Source organism: Salmo salar, chromosome 29 (assembly GCF_965601325.2).
Source record: "Salmo salar chromosome 29, fSalSal1, whole genome shotgun sequence".
In the NCBI taxonomy this organism is placed as follows: domain Eukaryota; kingdom Metazoa; phylum Chordata; class Actinopteri; order Salmoniformes; family Salmonidae; genus Salmo; species Salmo salar.
The window spans coordinates 20,319,372-20,337,502 of record NC_138319.1 but is presented as its reverse complement, the minus strand read 5'-3'; the positions used below and the strand labels follow the sequence as shown (position 1 = coordinate 20,337,502).

General features: G+C 46.7%; 1 protein-coding gene across 1 annotated transcript in view; it reads right to left on the bottom strand.

The window, feature by feature from the left end:
- The window catches only part of sspo (SCO-spondin), a 77,203-nt gene that overhangs the window by 53,517 nt on the left and 5,555 nt on the right, over nucleotides 1-18,131 (bottom strand). Inside the window, exons 13-32 of the mRNA XM_082970736.1 lie at nucleotides 17,469-17,595; nucleotides 17,136-17,308; nucleotides 16,693-16,911; nucleotides 16,356-16,521; nucleotides 15,917-16,163; nucleotides 14,325-14,532; nucleotides 13,987-14,081; nucleotides 13,361-13,617; nucleotides 12,773-12,907; nucleotides 9,075-9,277; nucleotides 8,809-8,936; nucleotides 8,432-8,541; nucleotides 7,910-8,059; nucleotides 7,550-7,643; nucleotides 6,810-7,213; nucleotides 3,773-4,009; nucleotides 3,243-3,422; nucleotides 2,668-2,898; nucleotides 649-771; nucleotides 385-485 (exon numbers count right to left, since the gene is read on the bottom strand). Coding sequence (XP_082826862.1) covers nucleotides 385-485; nucleotides 649-771; nucleotides 2,668-2,898; nucleotides 3,243-3,422; nucleotides 3,773-4,009; nucleotides 6,810-7,213; nucleotides 7,550-7,643; nucleotides 7,910-8,059; nucleotides 8,432-8,541; nucleotides 8,809-8,936; nucleotides 9,075-9,277; nucleotides 12,773-12,907; nucleotides 13,361-13,617; nucleotides 13,987-14,081; nucleotides 14,325-14,532; nucleotides 15,917-16,163; nucleotides 16,356-16,521; nucleotides 16,693-16,911; nucleotides 17,136-17,308; nucleotides 17,469-17,595 — 3,588 coding nt within the window. The remainder of the gene's footprint in view (nucleotides 1-384; nucleotides 486-648; nucleotides 772-2,667; nucleotides 2,899-3,242; nucleotides 3,423-3,772; nucleotides 4,010-6,809; nucleotides 7,214-7,549; nucleotides 7,644-7,909; nucleotides 8,060-8,431; nucleotides 8,542-8,808; nucleotides 8,937-9,074; nucleotides 9,278-12,772; nucleotides 12,908-13,360; nucleotides 13,618-13,986; nucleotides 14,082-14,324; nucleotides 14,533-15,916; nucleotides 16,164-16,355; nucleotides 16,522-16,692; nucleotides 16,912-17,135; nucleotides 17,309-17,468; nucleotides 17,596-18,131) is intronic.

Below are 18,131 nucleotides of genomic sequence, written 5' to 3'. Positions count from 1 at the left end.
TTGGTGTTTGAAAAATATATTTTTGCTAAAAGATTTCTAATAGATTTCTAATTTTAATGGAAATCTTTTAGAGTAAGGTGCTTAGCTGTTACCCAGAAATTATTTGATATAAAAATGACTGAATTGGGCCTTTAACATTCAGGGCAGCACTTTATTTGTAAAAAAATACAAGGGTTATATTCATCAGGCACCAAACAGAAGAAAAAGGACTGAAACTGAAATGTTTTCTGTTGTAAAATGTTTTTAATGTCCTAATGAACAGGACCCAGGTATATACAAATGAATGACATGGTAAGATATTATACTGTGCTGCGTATTTTTGGCCTGAAGCATTTGTTTTGTTCAGAAAGCACTAAATAAAATGTTTGGTTAGGGGAATCTTACTGCTTTGAAGGAGACACACGATCCGTCCAGGCAGGTGAACTCAGGACAGATGTGACTGTTGTTCTTATCGCCAGGGAGAGCAGGGGATGGGCTGGTCTTATCTAGTTACAGGACAATACAACCACAGACTATGGACTCAATTCAATCAAAACGACATTGAAAAGTCATTGAAATTGACCATCTGAAATGAGGTTTGCAGAGCTCCATGTCTCTAAGTGATGGTTTGTGCATCGCGTTAGATTCTCTTTTCCTCTCACAACTCACCACACACCAGCTCATCCTCTCCGTGTGGACAGTCGGCCACACCGTTGCACACTTGAGTCGCGTTCACACACGTGCGGTTGTCACATGGAAAGCTCCCAGGGCAAGGTGGGATCCTTGTAGAGCCTAAAAAAAAACAGATGGTGCTCTTTTTATAAACATCTGTTAAAATTAATTTATGGGATGCATGTACTCGTCTTGGTGTGTATATATTTGCTGTACATATATGTTGCATATATTAGTGTTAATATGCATGTATTATACAGTATGGTTCCTATCCAGTAGGTGTCAGCACAATATACAGTACCTTTCAAAAGTTTGGACACACCTATTCATTCATTTATGCTAAGAGTGTGCAAAGCTGTCATCAAGGCAAAGGGTGGCTAAATTTAAAATATATTTTGATTTGTTTAAAACCTGTTGGGGCTAGGGGGCAGTATTTGCACGGCCGGATAAAAAACGTACCCGATTTAATCTGGTTACTACTCCTGCCCAGTAACTAGAATATGCATATAATTGTTTGATTTATATAGAAAACACCCTAAAGTTTCTAAAACTGTTTGAATGGTGTCTGTGAGTATAACATAACTCATTTGGCAGGCCAAAACCTGAGAAGATTCCAAACAGGAAGCGCTCTCTCTGACCATTTCATGGCCTTCTTGATCATCTCTAACCAAAACAGGGGATCTCTGGCATGACGTGACATTTTCTAATGCTCCCATAGGCTCTCAGAAGGCGCCAGAAAGCTGAATGGTGGCTTTGCAGGCCCTGGCTGAAAAACATTAGCGCGTTTTTTAAGTGGTCGATCTGAGAACAATGAGACTGGAGGCGCGTGCCCGAGCCGACACCATGTTTACTTTCTCTCTCTTTGAACGAAAACAACCACTCCCGGTCGGAATATTATCGCTTTTTTACGAGAAAAATAGCATAAAAATTGATTTTAAACAGCGGTTGACATGCTTCGAAGTACGGTAATGGAATATTTAGAAATTTCTTGTCCAGAAACGCGTCGGGCGCGTCACCCTTCTTTACCCATCGGATAGTGTCTTGAACGCACAAACAAAACGCCGCTATTTGGATATAACTATGGATTATTTTGAACCAAACCAACATTTGTTATTGAAGTAGAAGTCCTGGGAGTGCATTCTGACGAAGACAGCAAAGGTAATCAAACTTTTCTAATAGTAAATCGGAGTTTGGTGAGTGCCACACTTGGTGGGTGTCAAAATAGCTAGCCTGTGATGGCCGGGCTATCTTCTCAGAATATTGCAAAATGTGCTTTCACCGAAAAGCTATTTTAAAATCGGACATAGCGAGTGCATAAAGGAGTTCTGTATCTCTAATTCTTAAAATAATTGTTTTGTTTTTTGTGAACGTTTATCGTGAGTAATTTAGTAAATTCACCGGAAGTGTTCGGTGGGAATGCTAGTCACATGCTAGTCACATGCTAATGTAAAAAGCTGGTTTTTGATATAAATATGAACTTGATTGAACAAAACATGCATGTATTGTATAACATAATGTCCTAGGATTGTCATCTGATGAAGATCATCAAAGGTTAGTGCTGCATTTAGCTGTCTTCTGGGTTTTTGTGACATTATATGCTAGCTTGAAAAATGGGTGTCTGATTATTTCTGGCTGGGTACTCTGCTGACATAATCTAATGTTTTGCTTTCGTTGTAAAGCCTTTTTGAAATCGGACAGTGTGGTTAGATTAACGAGAGTCTTGTCTTTAAAATGGTGTAAAATAGTCATATGTTTGAGAAATTGAAGTAATAGCATTTCTAAGGTATTTAAATATCGCACCACAGGATTACACTGGCTGTTGAGTAGGTGGGACGCAAGCGTCCCACCTAGCCCATAGAGGTTAACACTTTTTTGGTTACTACATGGTTCCATATGTGTTATTTCATAGTTTTGATGTCTTCACTATTATTCTACAATGTAGAAAATAGTAAATGAAGAAAAACCCTTGACTGGTTCTGTATGTTTCATGTATTTTCCATCAGGTGCATTACTAACCGCAGTTGTCCACGCTCTCGTCGGAGGCGTCCCTACAGTGAGGTATCCCATCACATAGCTGCTGGTAGTCCACACACTGGTCACCACTGCGACATGGCACCTGGCCGGGGCCACACGCCCGGGGACAGCCCTGCTCGTCACTCCCGTCCAAACAGTCCGTCTCCCCGTCACAGTGCCACGCCCGGGGCACACACTGCCCATTGGTACAGGCAAACTCATAAGGCTGGCAGGCTGGGGTAAGAGAGAGGGGGGGGGGGGGGGTCAGTTTGGCCCTTACCCACAAGGCACCTTGCTAGGGAGGTCTTATAGATCTGAGAGGTTAAGATGGTTGTATGAAGTATATTTGTATGAAGCAATATGGTTGTGTGAATCAATATGAAGTATATTTCACCCAGCAATCCAGATGAGAAATAAGTCCATACTGCAGAGACCTATCCAATACTTTCAGCAGTGCCTTGTGGTAGGAGTTATGGTGTTGGTTGGAGTTGGAATTGTGTGGCAAACACTGTTGAGTAACTCTTGGGCAGAGTGCCAGCCTTCCCTCTTGACATTCTCAACAGTATTGTTGCTCTTACCAGAAGTGGGTGAAGTCGGGTTGATGGGTGTTGCTATGGTAACTGGGGCCATGGTGACTGGTTGACAGTTGTTCTGGTCCTCGTCCTCTCCGCCCTGGCAGTCTGTCACCCCGTCACATAGCTTGGTGGGTGTCACACAGGTGCCATCAGCACACAGGAACTGACCAGGGGCACAGGTCACTGTCACAGAAACAAAGGTTTAGCCACCACGCAGGGGGAGTTTGGACATGCAAAAAACACATGAAATAGGAAAAATATAAGCACCCACCAGTTATTGTGATTTTATTGCATACACACAGGTACATGCATGCACTCACACAGACCCGCACGCCTGTCAGATGGTGTTTCCAGAGGCCTCAGAGCTCTCAATGTTGTTTGAAAATGTGTAATATCTAGGAATGTGTCATTCGTAATGTATCAGTCAATATCAACCTGTTTTTAAGGAATTACACATTACAGTCAAATGTATCATGTCAATATGTCTATTGGTTTCAAGTGATAGTGAGGACTGATTGTAAAGATTCATGTACCTTCGGTTGAACAGACGGCTTCATCGGTGCCAGAGGGACAGTCTTTGTGGCCGTCACACACCCTGTCTGCGGGGACACACTGGTCCCCAGGGCACTGGATCTCTCCCGGGGCGCACACACACCCCCTCTCATCACTCAGATCCCCACAGTCATCATGGCCATCGCAGCGGTGGAGGTAGAGCACACAGAGGCCCCCTGAACACAGGAACTCCCCCTGGCCACACACCACCCCGCACTCTGACCACACACAAAAACAGTTGAACTTGAACTTGAGGGGGAAAGACAATAATAGACTCATGCATGTAAAGTACAAAATCTAAGGAACGTATACATCAAGAGAAATGGTTATAGACACGAACATACAGTGCATTCGGAAAGTATTCAGACCCATTCCCATTTTCCACATTTTGTTACGTTACAGCCTTATTCTAAAATCGCTAAAAAAATACTAACTCCTCTGCCTCCCGAGTGCGCAGGTCTACAGCACTGCATCGCAGTGCTTGAGGCGCCACTACAGACCCAGGTTTGATCCAAGGCTGTGTCGCAGCCGGCCGCAACCGGGAGACCCATTTGACAGCGCACAATTGGCCCAGCATAGTCCGGATTAGGGGAGGGTTTGGCTGGCTGGGATGTCCTTGTCCCATCACGCTCTAGCGACTCCTTGTGGCGCATACACACAAACTTCGGTCGCCAGCTGTACGGTGTTTCCTCCGACACATTGGTGCGGCTGGCATCCGGGTTAAGTGAGCAGTATGTCAAGAAGCAGCATGGCTTGGCAGGGTCATGTTTCGGAGGACACATGGTTCTCGACCTTCGCCTCTTAAGTCCGTACGGTAGTTGCAGCGATGAGACAAGACTGTAACCACCAATTGGATATCACGAAATTGGGGAGAAAAAGGGGTAAAAAGTACAAAAAAATACAATTACAATAATAATCTCATCTATCTACACACAATACCCTGATCCTGAAGATCCTGAGTGGCGCAGAGGTCTAAGTCACTGCATCGCAGTGCTAGAGGCATCGCTACAGACCAGGGTTCGATCCCGGGCTGTATCACAACCAGCCATGATTGGGAGTCCCATATGTAAATAAGAATTTGTTCTTAATTAACTTGCCTAGTTAAATAAAGGTAAAACATTTTTTTATCATAATAATGACAAAGTGAAAACATATTTTTTTTAAATGTCTAGAATTTAGAAAAACAAAAAAAGCTGAAATACCTTATTTACATAACTATTCAGACCCTTTGCCATGAGACTTAAAATGTAGCTCAGGTGCATCCTGTTTCCATTGATCATCTTTGAGATGTTTTTACAACTTAATTGGAGTCCACCTGTGGTACATTCAGTTGATTGGTGTCACGACTTCTGCCGAAGTCGATGCCCCTCCTTGCTCGGGTGGTGCTCTGCGGTCGACGTCACCGGCCTTCTAGCCATCATTGATCAGTTTCTCATTTTCCATTGGTCTTGTCTTGTTTTCCTACACACCTGTTTCCAATCCCATTAATTACATGCTGTGTATTTAACCCTCTGTTTCCCCTCATGTCCTTGTCAGAGATTGTTTTTGTGATGTTATGTTACATGTGTTTTGTATCGGTGTGTGACGGGTATATGTTACCCATGTTATTTTGTACTTTGGTTGTGGAGTTTTTTTTTTAAATTAAATACTCCAGATTAACCAATTTGGTTTCTCCTGCGCCTGACTTCCCTGCCACCTACATACACAAATATGACAATTGGACATGATTTGGAAAGGCACGCACATTTAAGGTTCACAGTTGACAGTGCATGTCAGAGCAAAAACCAAGCCATGGGCTTAAAGGAATTGTTCGTAGAGCTCCAAGACAGGATTGTGTTGAGGCACAGACCTGGGGAAGGGTAGCCAAAACAGCATTGAAGGTCCCCAAGAACACAGTGGCCTTCATCATTTTTAAATGGAAGAATTTTGGAACCACCAAGACACTTCCTAGAGAAGGCCACTCGGCCAAAATGAGCAATTGGGGGAAAAGGGCCTTGGTCAGGGAGGTGACCAAGAATCCAATGGTCACTCTGACAGTGCTAAAGAGTTCGTATGTGGAGATGGGAGAACCTTCCAGAAGGACAAACATCTCTGTAGCACTACCCCAATCAGGCCTTTATTGGTAGAGTGGCCAGATGCAAGCCACTCCTTAGTAAAAGGCACATGACAGCCCGCTTGGAGTTTTTCAAAAAGCACTGAAAGAACTCTCAGACGATGAGAACCAAGGTTTCTCATCAATGAAACCTAGGTTGAACTCTTCAGCCTGAATGCCAAGCATTACATCTAGAGGAAACCTGGCACCATCCCTACGCTGAAGCATGGGGGTGGCAGCATCATGCTGTGGGAATGTTTTTCAGCGGCAGGAACTGGGAGACTAGTCAGGATCGAGGGAAAGATGAACGGAGCAAAGTGAAAACTTGCTCCAGAGCGCTCAAGACCTCAGACTGGGGTGAAAGTTCACCTTCCAACGACCCTAAGCACACAGCCAAGACGCAGGAGTGGCTTCGGGACAAGTCTCTGAATGTCCTTGAGTGGCCTGAAAATAGCTGTGCAGCGACGCTCCCCATTCAACCTGACAGAACATGAGGATCTGCAGAGAAGAATGGGAGAAACTCCCCCAAATACAAGTGTGCCAAGCTTGTAGCATCATACCTAAGAAGACCCGAGGCTGTGATCGCTACCGAAGGAGCTTCAACAAAATACTGAGTAAAGGGTCTGAATACTTATTTCCCCATAAAAAAAATTAAGAAATTAAAACAGTTTTTTCTTTGTCATTATGATGTATTGGGTGAAGATTGATGATGAAAAAAAAAACAATTTAATCCATTTTAGAATAAGGCTGTAACGTAACAAAATGTAGAAAAAGTCAAGGGGTCTCAATACTTTCTGAATGCACTGTACATACCTAGGCTTTTTAATACTAATATGAAATTAGACAATAATAGACACCTACACACATCGAGTACAAAAAACACACTTATGGACACTAGACAGACATACACTTCCAATCCCTCCCACCTTGCTCATCAGACCCGTCAGCGAACCCACAGTCCAGGCGTCCGTCACACACGCGGCTGGCGGGCAGGCAGCGCCCGCTGGCACACTGGAACTCCCCCGGCGGGCACAGGGGCACAGGGGTGGCAGGCCCACAGAACTCCTCGTCTGATTGGTCGGCGCAGTCCGGGTGCCCGTCACAGCGCAGCGCCAGGTCCACACAGGGCCCGCTGGCACAGCGGTACTGCCCCGGGGCACAGGTGGACGGGCACAGCTCGTCAGAGCCGTCACCGCAGTCGTCCTCGTTGTCACACACCCATAGGGAGGGGACGCAGCGCCCCCCTGTGCACAGGAACTCTGACTCCTGACAGGGGGAGGGAGGTGGGCACGGGGAGCCCTCACATTGCCATAAGCCCTCAGTACATGAGCTGGAAGATATACAGAATACATCAAACCCATAAAAAACATCTTCCAGGTACACATAAACACACAGGGCAAATCCTAACAGGACTTACTATCGAAGTTAGTATCCTTTCTATTCATTCACCCAGCCACAGTTCCTACCACAAAACCTATTCACACAACTAATAGAATGTTCCTCTCAGGTGTGTAAAATGACAAAATCAGTCTCGCTGAACTGAGAGCCATGTGTGAGTAAGTATCAGTCTCGACACGCCAAATGAAAAGCCCACATGTCAAATTGGCCTCACACGTCACGGGTGATGGTTTATGAGTTGAGCCGATAGGCGAGGGGACAGACTGACCAGTTCTGGCAGTGCTGGGTGATGCTGGCCCCGGGTGGGAAAACAGAGGCTGCCCACTCACACGGACAGAGTGAGGGCGCCACGCAGCCTTCACCTGTAGGGGGAGACAGAGTCAGGGCAAGGATATGATAAAACAGGGAGAGTTTCTGGGGTGTGCCGGGATTTGTTCCAGCCCAGCACTAACACATCGCATCTAATCAACACCCCGAATGGAAGTCCATGATAAGTTGAACCAGGTGTCTTAATGTTGGGGTAGAATAAAAGCCTGCACATCCCCAGGTGCTCTCCAGGACCGGTGTGAATGATGACAGACGGGAAGAAACTCTAAACTAGATTGAGATGTAGCCCTTGTTGTCTTACTGTGGCGGAGAGTGCCCGCGGGGCAGAAGCAGCCTTCCACACAGGAGAAGGCTCCACACTGGGAGTCAGGGCTCTGGGCTTCACTGGGACAGGTGGGAGAACAAGCCGGCCCACAGGCCTCATAAACCAGACCATTCTCACACTGCAGGGCTACACAGAGGAGGAGGAGGGTGGAGAGAGGGCGGGAGGAATGGAAAGAGTTCATCTGCATTTTGTCACGCAGGGTGTAAACATGTGTAAAAAGGTCTATCCAATTCAAATGAAAGTTGCTCAATCAGTGTCAATGTCCAATCCGTGTGTGTGTGTGTATGTGAATGTGAATGTGTATGTGTATGTGTGTGTGTGTGTTTGTGTTTGTGTTTGTGTGTATGTATGTGTGTATGTGTATGTGTATGTGTATGTGTGTGTGTGTGTGTGTGTGTGTGTGTGTGTGTGTGTGTGTGTGTGTGTGTGTGTGTGTGTGTGTGTGTGTGTGTGTGTGTGTGTGTGTGTGTGTGTGTGAAGAAGAGAAGCTGTACACACGGCAGAGTTCCTGGGACCGCCAGGGGATGTAGACACCACGCCGGTTACACTCCTCAGCGTAGGCAGCGATGGCTGTACACAGACACTCACAGTCCCCCCCAGAGTCACATCTAACACACACAGAGAACAGGGATTAACACACTGTGCTTCATAAAGAGTCATTAGTAGATCAAACACCTGTATTGGAATAGGATACTGGTGTTATAAACTTGACCAAAATATGTAATAACCTCTCTTACCTCTATTTAACCTGTTCTGCTATAAATTTTGTTTTAGGACTTCTGACCCATTTGGACTGATGCATTGTTAGATTTGTGGAAGCTATGCAATCCTTAATAGCACCTCCCCAGTCTGTGATTTAAAGGTTAGCCACTCACCCACAAGCATCAAAGACACACCAGTCATAGTACTGCTGGTAGGGCACCTCAGGGTGGCACAGAGAAAACAGGTCCTGGGTGATGACAGCACACCTCTTCCTCCCCCACGTCACCCTGTGAGGGTTGATCTACAACAGGGGACAAAGGTTAAGGTGTGTGTGTGTGTGTGTGTGTGTGTGTGGTGTGTGTGTGTGTGTGTGTGTGTGTGTGTGTGTGTGTGTGCGTGCGTGCGTGCGTGCGTGCGTGCGTGCGTGCGTGCCACTCACAGTGCATGGGTCTCGAAGGTCCTGGTCTTGAACATCCGGGCAGGAGGGGCTGACCTTCCAGGAGTTGCCAAACAGCTCGGCTGTAGACTCCACGCTACCCTGACGCGTGGTGAAATCATTCTCTGTGTCCCCGTCAAAGTTCCCACACAGACCCCCCACTCGCCCTCTCAGGTGAGCCGCGAGACGCACGTATACACGCATACCTAGAAGAGTGGAGAAGAATGATCAGGACTTCAGACTATGTTTACTTTGTCAATAATCACAGTCAATGGTCACCGTCAATGGTCACAGTCAATGGTCACAGTCAATGGTCACAGTCAATGGTCACAGTCAATGGTCACCATCAATGGTCACAGTCAATGGTCACAGTCAATGGTCACAGTTAATGGTCACAGTCAATGGTCACCGTCAATGGTCACCGTCAATGGTCACAGTCAATGGTCACCGTCAATGGTCACAGTCAATGGTCACAGTCAATGGTCACAGTCGATGGTCACAGTCAATGGTCACCGTCAATGGTCACAGTCAATGGTCACAGTCAATCAAATCAAATGTTATTTGTCACATGAGCCGAATACAACAGGTGTAGACCTTACAGTGAAATGCATCCTTACAAGACCTAAACCAACAACGCAGTTTTAAGAAACATAAGATAAGATAGATAAGCAGACAAGTAAATATAAGTAGATAAGTAAATAGATAAGTAAAATAACTGTAGAGAGGCTATACAGGGTCAATGTGCGGGGGCACTGGTTAGTCGAGGTAATTGAGATAATATGTACATGTAGGTGGAGTTAAAATGACTATGCATAGATAATAAACAGAGAGTAGCGGGGGGGGGGGGGGGGCAATGCAAATAGTCTGGGTAGCCATTTGATTAGCTCTTCAGGAGTCTTTTGGCTTGGGGGTAGAACCTGTTAAGAAGCCTTTTGGTCCTAGACTTGGCACTCCGGTACCGCTTCCCTTGCGGTAGCAGAGAGAACAGTCTATGACTAGGGTGGCTGGAGTCTTTGACAATTTGTAGGGCCTTCCTCTGACACCACCTGGTATAGAGGTCCTGGGTGGCAGGAAGCTTGGCCCCAGCGATGTACTGGGTCATACGCACTACTCTCTGTAGTGCCTTGTGGTCGGATACTGAGCAGTTGCCATACCAGGCAGTGATGCAACCAGTCAGGATGCTCTCAATGATGCAGCTGTATAACTTTTTGAGGATCCGAGGACCCATGACAAATCTTTTCAGTCTCCTGAGGGGGAATAGGCTTTGTCATGCCCTCTTTCTTTTCACCTTTATTTAACAAGGTAAGCTAGTTGAGAACAAGTTCTCATTTACAACTGCGACCTGGCCAAGATAAAGCTAAGCAGTGCGACAGAAACAACAACACAGAGTTACACATGGAATAAACAAGCGTACAGTCAATAACACAATAGAAAAAAATAAAGCCTATATACAGTGTGTGCAAATGGCACGAGGAGGTAGGCAATAAATAGGCCATAGTAGCAAAGTAATTACAATTTAGCAGATTAACACTGGAGTGATAGATGAGCAGATGATGATGAGCAGATGATGGTGTGTAAGTAGTGATACTGGTGTGCAAAAGAGCAGCAAAGTAAATAAAAACAATATGGGGATGAGGTAGGTAGATTGGGTGGGCTATTTACAGATGGACTATGTACAGCTGTAGCGATCGGTTAGCTGCTCAGATAGCCGATGTTGAAAGTTAGTGAGGGAAAAGTAAGTCTCCAGCTTCAGATTTTTGCAATTTGTTCCAGTCACTGTCAGCAGAGAACTGGAAGGAAAGGCAGCCGAAGGAAAGGCGGCCAAAGCAGGTGTTGGCTTTGGGGGATGACCAGTGAGATATACCTGCTGGAGCGCGTGCTACGGGTGGGTGTTGTTATCGTGACCAGTGAGCTGAGATAAGGCGGAGCTTTACCTAGCATAGACTTATAGATGACCTGGAGCCAGTGGGTCTGGCGGTGAATATGTAGCGAGGGCCAGCCGACTAGAGCATACAGGTCACAGTGGTGGGTGGTATAAGGCGCTTTGGTAACAAAACAGATGGCACTGTGATAGACTGCATCCAGTTTGCTGAGTAGAGTATTGGAAGCTATTTTGTAGATGACATCGCCGAAGTCGAGGATTGGTAGGATAGTCAATTTTACTAGGGTAAGTTTGGCAGCGTGAGTGAAGGAGGCTTTGTTGCGAAAGCCGATTCTAGATTTGATTTTGGATTGAAAATGTTTGATATGAGTCTGGAAGGAGAGTTTACAGTCTAGCCAGACACCTAGGTATTTGTAGTTGTCCATGTATTCTAGGTCAGAACAGTCCAGAGTAGTGATGCTAGTCGGGCGGGCGGGTGCAGGCAGCGAACGGTTGAAAAGCGTGCATTTGGTTTTACTTGCGTTTAAGAGCAGTAGGAGGCCATGGAAGGAGTGTTGTATGGCGTTGAAGCTCGTTTGGAGGTTAGTTAACACAGTGTCCAAAGAAGGGCCAGATGTATACAGAATGGTGTCGTCTGTGTAGAGGTGGATCAGGGAATCATCCGCAGCAAGAGCGACATCGTTGATGTATACAGAGAAAAGAGTCGGCCTGAGAATTGAACCCTGTGGCACCCCCATAGAGACTGCCAGAGGTCCGGACAACAGGCCCTCCGATTTGACACACTGAACTCTGTCTGCGAAGTAGTTGGTGAACCAGACGAGGCAGTCATTTGAGAAACCAAGGCTATTGAGTCTGCCGATAAGAATACGGTGATTGACAGAGTCAAAAGCCTTGGCCAGGTTGATGAAGACGGCTGCACAGTACTGTCTTTTATTGATGGCGGTTATGATATCGTTTAGTACCTTGAGTGTGGCTGAGGTGCACCCATGACCAGCTCGGAAACCGGATTGCACAACAGAGAAGGTATGGTGGGATTCGAAATGGTCAGTGATCTGTTTATTAACTTGGCTTTCAAAGACTTTAGAAAGGCAGGGCAGGATGGATATAGGTCCATAACAGTTTGGGTCTAGTGTCACCCCCTTTGAAGAGGGGGATGACCGCGGCAGCATTCCAATCTTTAGGGATCTCGGACGATACGAAAGAGAGGTTGAACAGACTGGTAATAGGGGTTGCAACAATGGCGCCGGATAATTTTAGAAAGAGAGTGTCCAGATTGTCTAGCCCAGCTGATTTATACGGGTCCTGGTTTTGCAGCTCTGGATTTGGGTGAAGGAGAAGCTGGGGAGGCTCGGGCAAGTAGCTGCGGGGGGTGCGGAGCTGTTGGCCGGGGTTGGGGTACCCAGAAGGAAAGCATGTCCAGCCGTAGAGAAATGTTTATTGAAATGTTCGATTATCATGGATTTATCGGTGGTGATCGTGTTACCTAGCCTCAGTGCAGTGGGCAGCTGGGAAGAGGTGCTCTTGTTCTCCATGGACTTTACAGCGTCCCAAAACTTTTTGGAGTTAGAGCTACAGGATGCAAATTTCTGTTTGACAAAGCTAGCCTTTGCTTTCCTGACTGACTGTGTGTATTGGTTCCTGACTTCCCTGAACAGTTGCATATCTTCACAACTGTCTTGGTATGTTTGGACCATGATAGTTTGTTGGTGATGTGGACACCAAGGAACTTGAAGCTCTCAACCTGCTCCACTAATGATCACCAGTGTGTGTTTGTATGTGTCTGTGTGTGTGTGGTTGTGTGTGTCTTGGTATTCCCTACCTCCGTCCCAGAGCAGAGTGACCCCCAGGCGGGAGGAGAGGGACACAAACAGACCCACTCTCTCCAGAGTCAGACCGCTGCCAGAGTACGACTTGGGTAGAGTCACAGGCATGCTATTCACTGTCACGGCTTTACCTGTCACACACAGGGACATAATGGTTAACTTCTTTAGTCTGTATTGTTTTCATCCTGATATGTTTATAGCTAACATCACGATGAGTGACTTTATTACATGCAACATTGTATTTATATCTCTCAAAGTTTCTTCTCTCACGTACCATCCATCCACCCTCCAACCTCTACCCCCTCCCTCTCGTCATAATTCGCTCCCTCTACCCTCCCCCTCTATCCCTCATCCCTCCCTCCCTCTCATCCCAACTCCCTCCGTCTACCCCTCCCCCTTCCATCCTCCCTCCCTCCCTACCTCTACCCCACCTATCGTCCCTGCTCCCTCCCTCTACCCCTACCCCCTTCCATCCCCCTCCCTCCCTCTCTTCTCCCACTCCCATTCTGTCCTTCTCCCTCCCTCCCCCTCTCCCCCTCCCTCCCTCCCTTCCTCTCTTCCCATACCCCCCCTCACTCCCTTACCTCTTAGCAGGTGAATGGCGGTGTTGCCCACACTGAGGCTGACTGACTTGGTGCAGGTGACCCCCGTGCTGCCACAGGGCACGTTCTCCGCCGTCACACTGAAGAGACCGCCCACTTCCTGCGCCAGCACATACTCACAGTCGCCCAGAAAGGAGAAGCAGCGTCCGTCGAACGTCACATAGTGAGGGTCACCCGTTGCCACGCAGGTCCCCGCACATAGGGACTGGCCGCAGTGCCAGCGGCGCTCCTTGCATATGCTGTAGGGAAAGCCCAAATTCCAGGCAATGAGGAGTTAAAGACACTGATGTGCATTTTGTTTTAAAGCGTTTGAAATATTGGTACCATCTAATTCCATAGCGCCAACGTATTCTAATCATTTTGGATCGAGGCCTGCAGATTTCTCTTAGTGCATAAAGTTTAAGAGCTTCATCAGAACAGACATCATGGAAATGGACTTCAAACCACTTTTGCACAGTATATAGCTAACTGAAAAATGTAGAATTTGGGTTGAACTATCCCTTTAAGATCCACTGTATTGCCATTCAGAGTTCTAGTGTTCTTTATGGTCATAAAGTGAACCGTTTATTGCTTCCATGTGATAAAAACGTGTTGACATAGATGCTTACCACGTGTTGCAGTCTTTGGTGATTGTGTCATTGTTGTAGTACAGTCGACCATTATGGTGACACGGACACTGCTCTGGGAGGACACAGTGACTGCCCTGGGGTGGCAGGAAAATATATAGGGGAACGGAAATAATGCAGACAATTACATTGATAGAAGCCACAATCTATCTGCAATATTAAAGCTGATTGTCTATGGCTGAGGGGTGACAAGTTTTAATGCTTAGTTTGTGTCTGGAGTTATTCATTGTAATCTTTAATTGCTGAGACATTTCTACTTCATTCTCTATGTGCTGAGATGGGAGGAACGAACATCCAGGTAGGAGGAGGGAGGGACCCACCAGGAGGACGGTCCCCTGGGGGCAGACACAGCCTGCCCGGGGCTCTTGGCAGGGGGAGGTTGGGGGTCCAGGAGATGCTTGTCCCGGTGCATCCAGACTGGAGCAGGTGAGTAGACAGGAGCGTGGAGAGAAGACCAAAGAGCCTGGACACTGGGCTACCTCTGGACACACCTCCTTTGTGCAGTTCCATACCCCACGCTCACACACACTACAGAGAGGGGAGGAAAGTAAATGGGAGAGAGATAAAGACAGAGAAATAAGTGTGTGTGTGTGTGTGTGTGTGTGTGTGTGTGTGTGTGTGTGTGTGTGTGTGTGTGTGTGTGTGTGTGTGTGTGTGTGTGTGTGTGTGTGTGTGTGTGTGTGTGGTACTAGCTTGTGCAACACCACACTCAAGGTACATGTGCACAGGTCAATATTTTAATTATCTAAGCCAATCCTAAAGCTGAATACAAACTCCACATTACCACACTAAATTCAAACAGGTAATTAAAATGTCAGCTAGGGTGGCAAGTAAATGACTGCTGTTCAGGGCTATATAACCAGCATGCACCAGCCCGTTGACTCTTGCTGTTATGTGGCAAAGAAATGCAATGAAATCAACCTATCCTGACGCAGCAGAGAGCAGACCATAGAGTGATTTCATCAGAGCTCTTACACCACTGAGATTGGATGAGGGACGAACAAACAGATAACACATTGGAAGTATACCCAGTTACATATCACAGTACCATATCATGCCACTGCTTGCAAAAAACCTTAACATATATGGAGACATATATCAAGGAGTATAAAAGATTTATTCACTATTTAGTAATGAACGCAGGTTTATAAATGGACCCCTATGGTAAAGTGTCACCAGGAAGTGAATAGTTTGCACAATGAACGCACTACTGCGTTAAACAATGACCCTTCACCGCCATAACTAATTTGAGCTTGAACGACCACACAGTTGACACAATGTTTGTTTTTATCCGATTTTTAGCGACAAACCTATTCTACAATGTCTACGGCGTCTACAAATTCCAATGGTTCCATTGGTAGACAAAGTATTTCTGTATCTGCCTTAGGCCTATCTGCCCTGAGGTCAAAGATAACTTCTGCTGACTCATGCCTACCTTCCATTTATGAGAGCTGTTCACCAGCTTCAGACGATAAAGACCTTCACACGCTGTGCCGCCTTCACATGCCGTGTCGGTCACAAAGAGACACAGCATTTATGGCAGAGATTGTAAAAATCGACCGGGTAACTAAGTTAATTATTATGCCATTCTGTATCTAATTTTCCTTCTCTCTAATTTTCCTTCTTTCTTTCTCTCTCTCTTTCTTTCTCTCTCTTTCCATCTGTGAGGTTAGAATTATAGGGATATTGCTTGGGTCTGTATCTGGTGTGTGAAGAATGATCGGGTAGACACCAGGACAGCCAAGTCACCCAGTGTCTCAAAAGAAAGTGTTGCAATGCAACATCTTCAGTAGAGAGAAAAAGTAGACAATGAAACATACTAAAAAGCCCAGGATCATTGTTGGGTTGAGTGGGGAAATGATAAACCAGGGCATTCAACATGTCATTTGACTCTTGACCCCTAGGCACGAACCAGGTGTTGCAGTTGTTATGGACGGTACTACCAGGCTGGTACAGCTTGTTTCCCCGCATGCATGGGCACATAGAGACGGGCACACACTGGCCCTTGTCATCCTGTGCCAGACCTGGAGGGCACTGGCAGCCTGGCACGCAGCTCCGGTTGCTCTGCTCACAGCTCCAGCCCTGCCGGAGGTCAGTACAGGAACCACCGCATGGCCGACCACACTCCTGGTACACCTGTCCCCCTGAACACTGCACCGCTGGAGGGGAGTGGAAGAGTATTGGAAAACGTACATGTATGTTTTCATATTTGACCGGAGTGTTTAACTGATCATTTTCAGAACCTTTGACATTACACAGATTGTGCCCCCAACATTCCTGACGATAGTCAAACCTCCCACTGACATTGGAACATTGTGTAGCGTTTTAGGTATATAAACATTGGCTGTTACGGCAGAAGGTGTGGTTGCGCCAGCTGACAGGCACGCCCTCCTGGGCACAGTGGCGGGCGTAGGCGGTGAGGACGGTACACTGGCAGGGCCTCTGGGGGCCACAGCCACACACCTCAGTCAGACACAGACGCAGGTAGGGCTCCCTCTCCACCACGTCATGACAGGCCTCCAGAGACCAGAGAGAGAGAGATGGAGAAATACACTCATTGTTGGAATGATCTCTACATTGTCAAAATGGACAATTTTACTTGGGAGACAAGACAGTGCTTTTGTACTGAGCAGCGCACGCACGCGCGCACACACGCACACACACACACACACACACACACACACACACCTGGAACACAGGGCTGTGTATGACAGAGCAGACAATCTCTGCGTACTGTCTCCTCTGGCTGTAGGAGCCACAGGGGTCCGGCGGGGCCGCCTGGGGGGGAAGACAGTCCCCTGTGGTGAACTTAGCAGCGAAGGAGGAGACAGTGTTCTCTACGTCCCCCTCGGGAGTGGTGAAGTCATCATGCTGATTCCAGGTCAATGTACCACACAACCCTCGGATCTGGAGGAAAACACACATCAATTCAATACCACCACAGATGATGCACTTACACAGGCAACCCAATTCTGAACTTTTGACAATAATTGGTCTTTTGACCAATCAGATATTTTGACAATAATTGAGCAACAGATCAGAACTGGGCTGCCTGTGTAAACACAACCAGAGAGTCAGGACCTTGGTTTGGTAAAGAATTAAGTTAGAATGGGAGCGAGGTAGAGTTTTACCTTGTGAGCAAAGCCAGGCTGCAAGGTGATAAGGGCCAGGGGCCCGTCCAGATGCCACAGGAGTTGTGCCCCGAACGTCTGGACCACCAGGAAGGAGGATGAGGACCTCCGCACCACCAAGTCCCCCGTCACCACTGGCAGCGCCTCCCTTTGGCCATTCAGCGTCACTGCACCTGGAACAGGACAACAATGCACCACATATTTATTTTCCTGCATAGAGGGCTCTGCCCCAGCCAGTTCAAACTGATTGGTTGATTGAGTGATTGACTGATTAAAAACACATTACAGACAACACCAATGCAATGGCGATAAACAGAAGTTATATCAGCCCACCTGTGTCGGTGATGGTCACTGTGGTACGTAGAGCGGTGACAGACATCTCTCTCAGACAGCCCTGTCCGCCACCCAACACACACTCTCCACCTCGAATGCTCACTACCAGTTTCCTGTCCACAAAGTCCTGCATATACACAACAAATGTTTTCCCTCTAATAAACAGACTTAGATACACTAGCAAAGACACATAGATGTGTCTTAGTGATGTACAAATTGCAGGAAGAAAAACTTAAGATGTTTCCAATTAACAGCTAATCAAAAGCCTGACTTTTCACGAGAGCCATCGGGGTTTGATACTGACAGATTCTAAAGGAGCAATATGTAATAAGACAAAGGAAAAATGTCAGATGATGTCTTGAGTGACACTTTCTACAGGAAATGTGCCTTTAACTCCTTAAAGAAATCTCTAAGGTCGATGCCCATGCCTCTACTGAAAACAAATTAGCATAATACACAAATCCCCATAGAAATCTGTCAGTTTAAGCTAGAGATATTTGTTTTTGCATTGGTTGTGCCTCAATCCATCGCATCCGCCTACGTAACACTTCCGCATCTGCGGTGAAAAGTGACAGAGCTAGAGCGGTGTTTGTCAGACCCTGAGACATCCCGAAAATCGGCCTTCTTACAAAATTGTCTGTAGAGTCCGAACCGTTTGGGCTA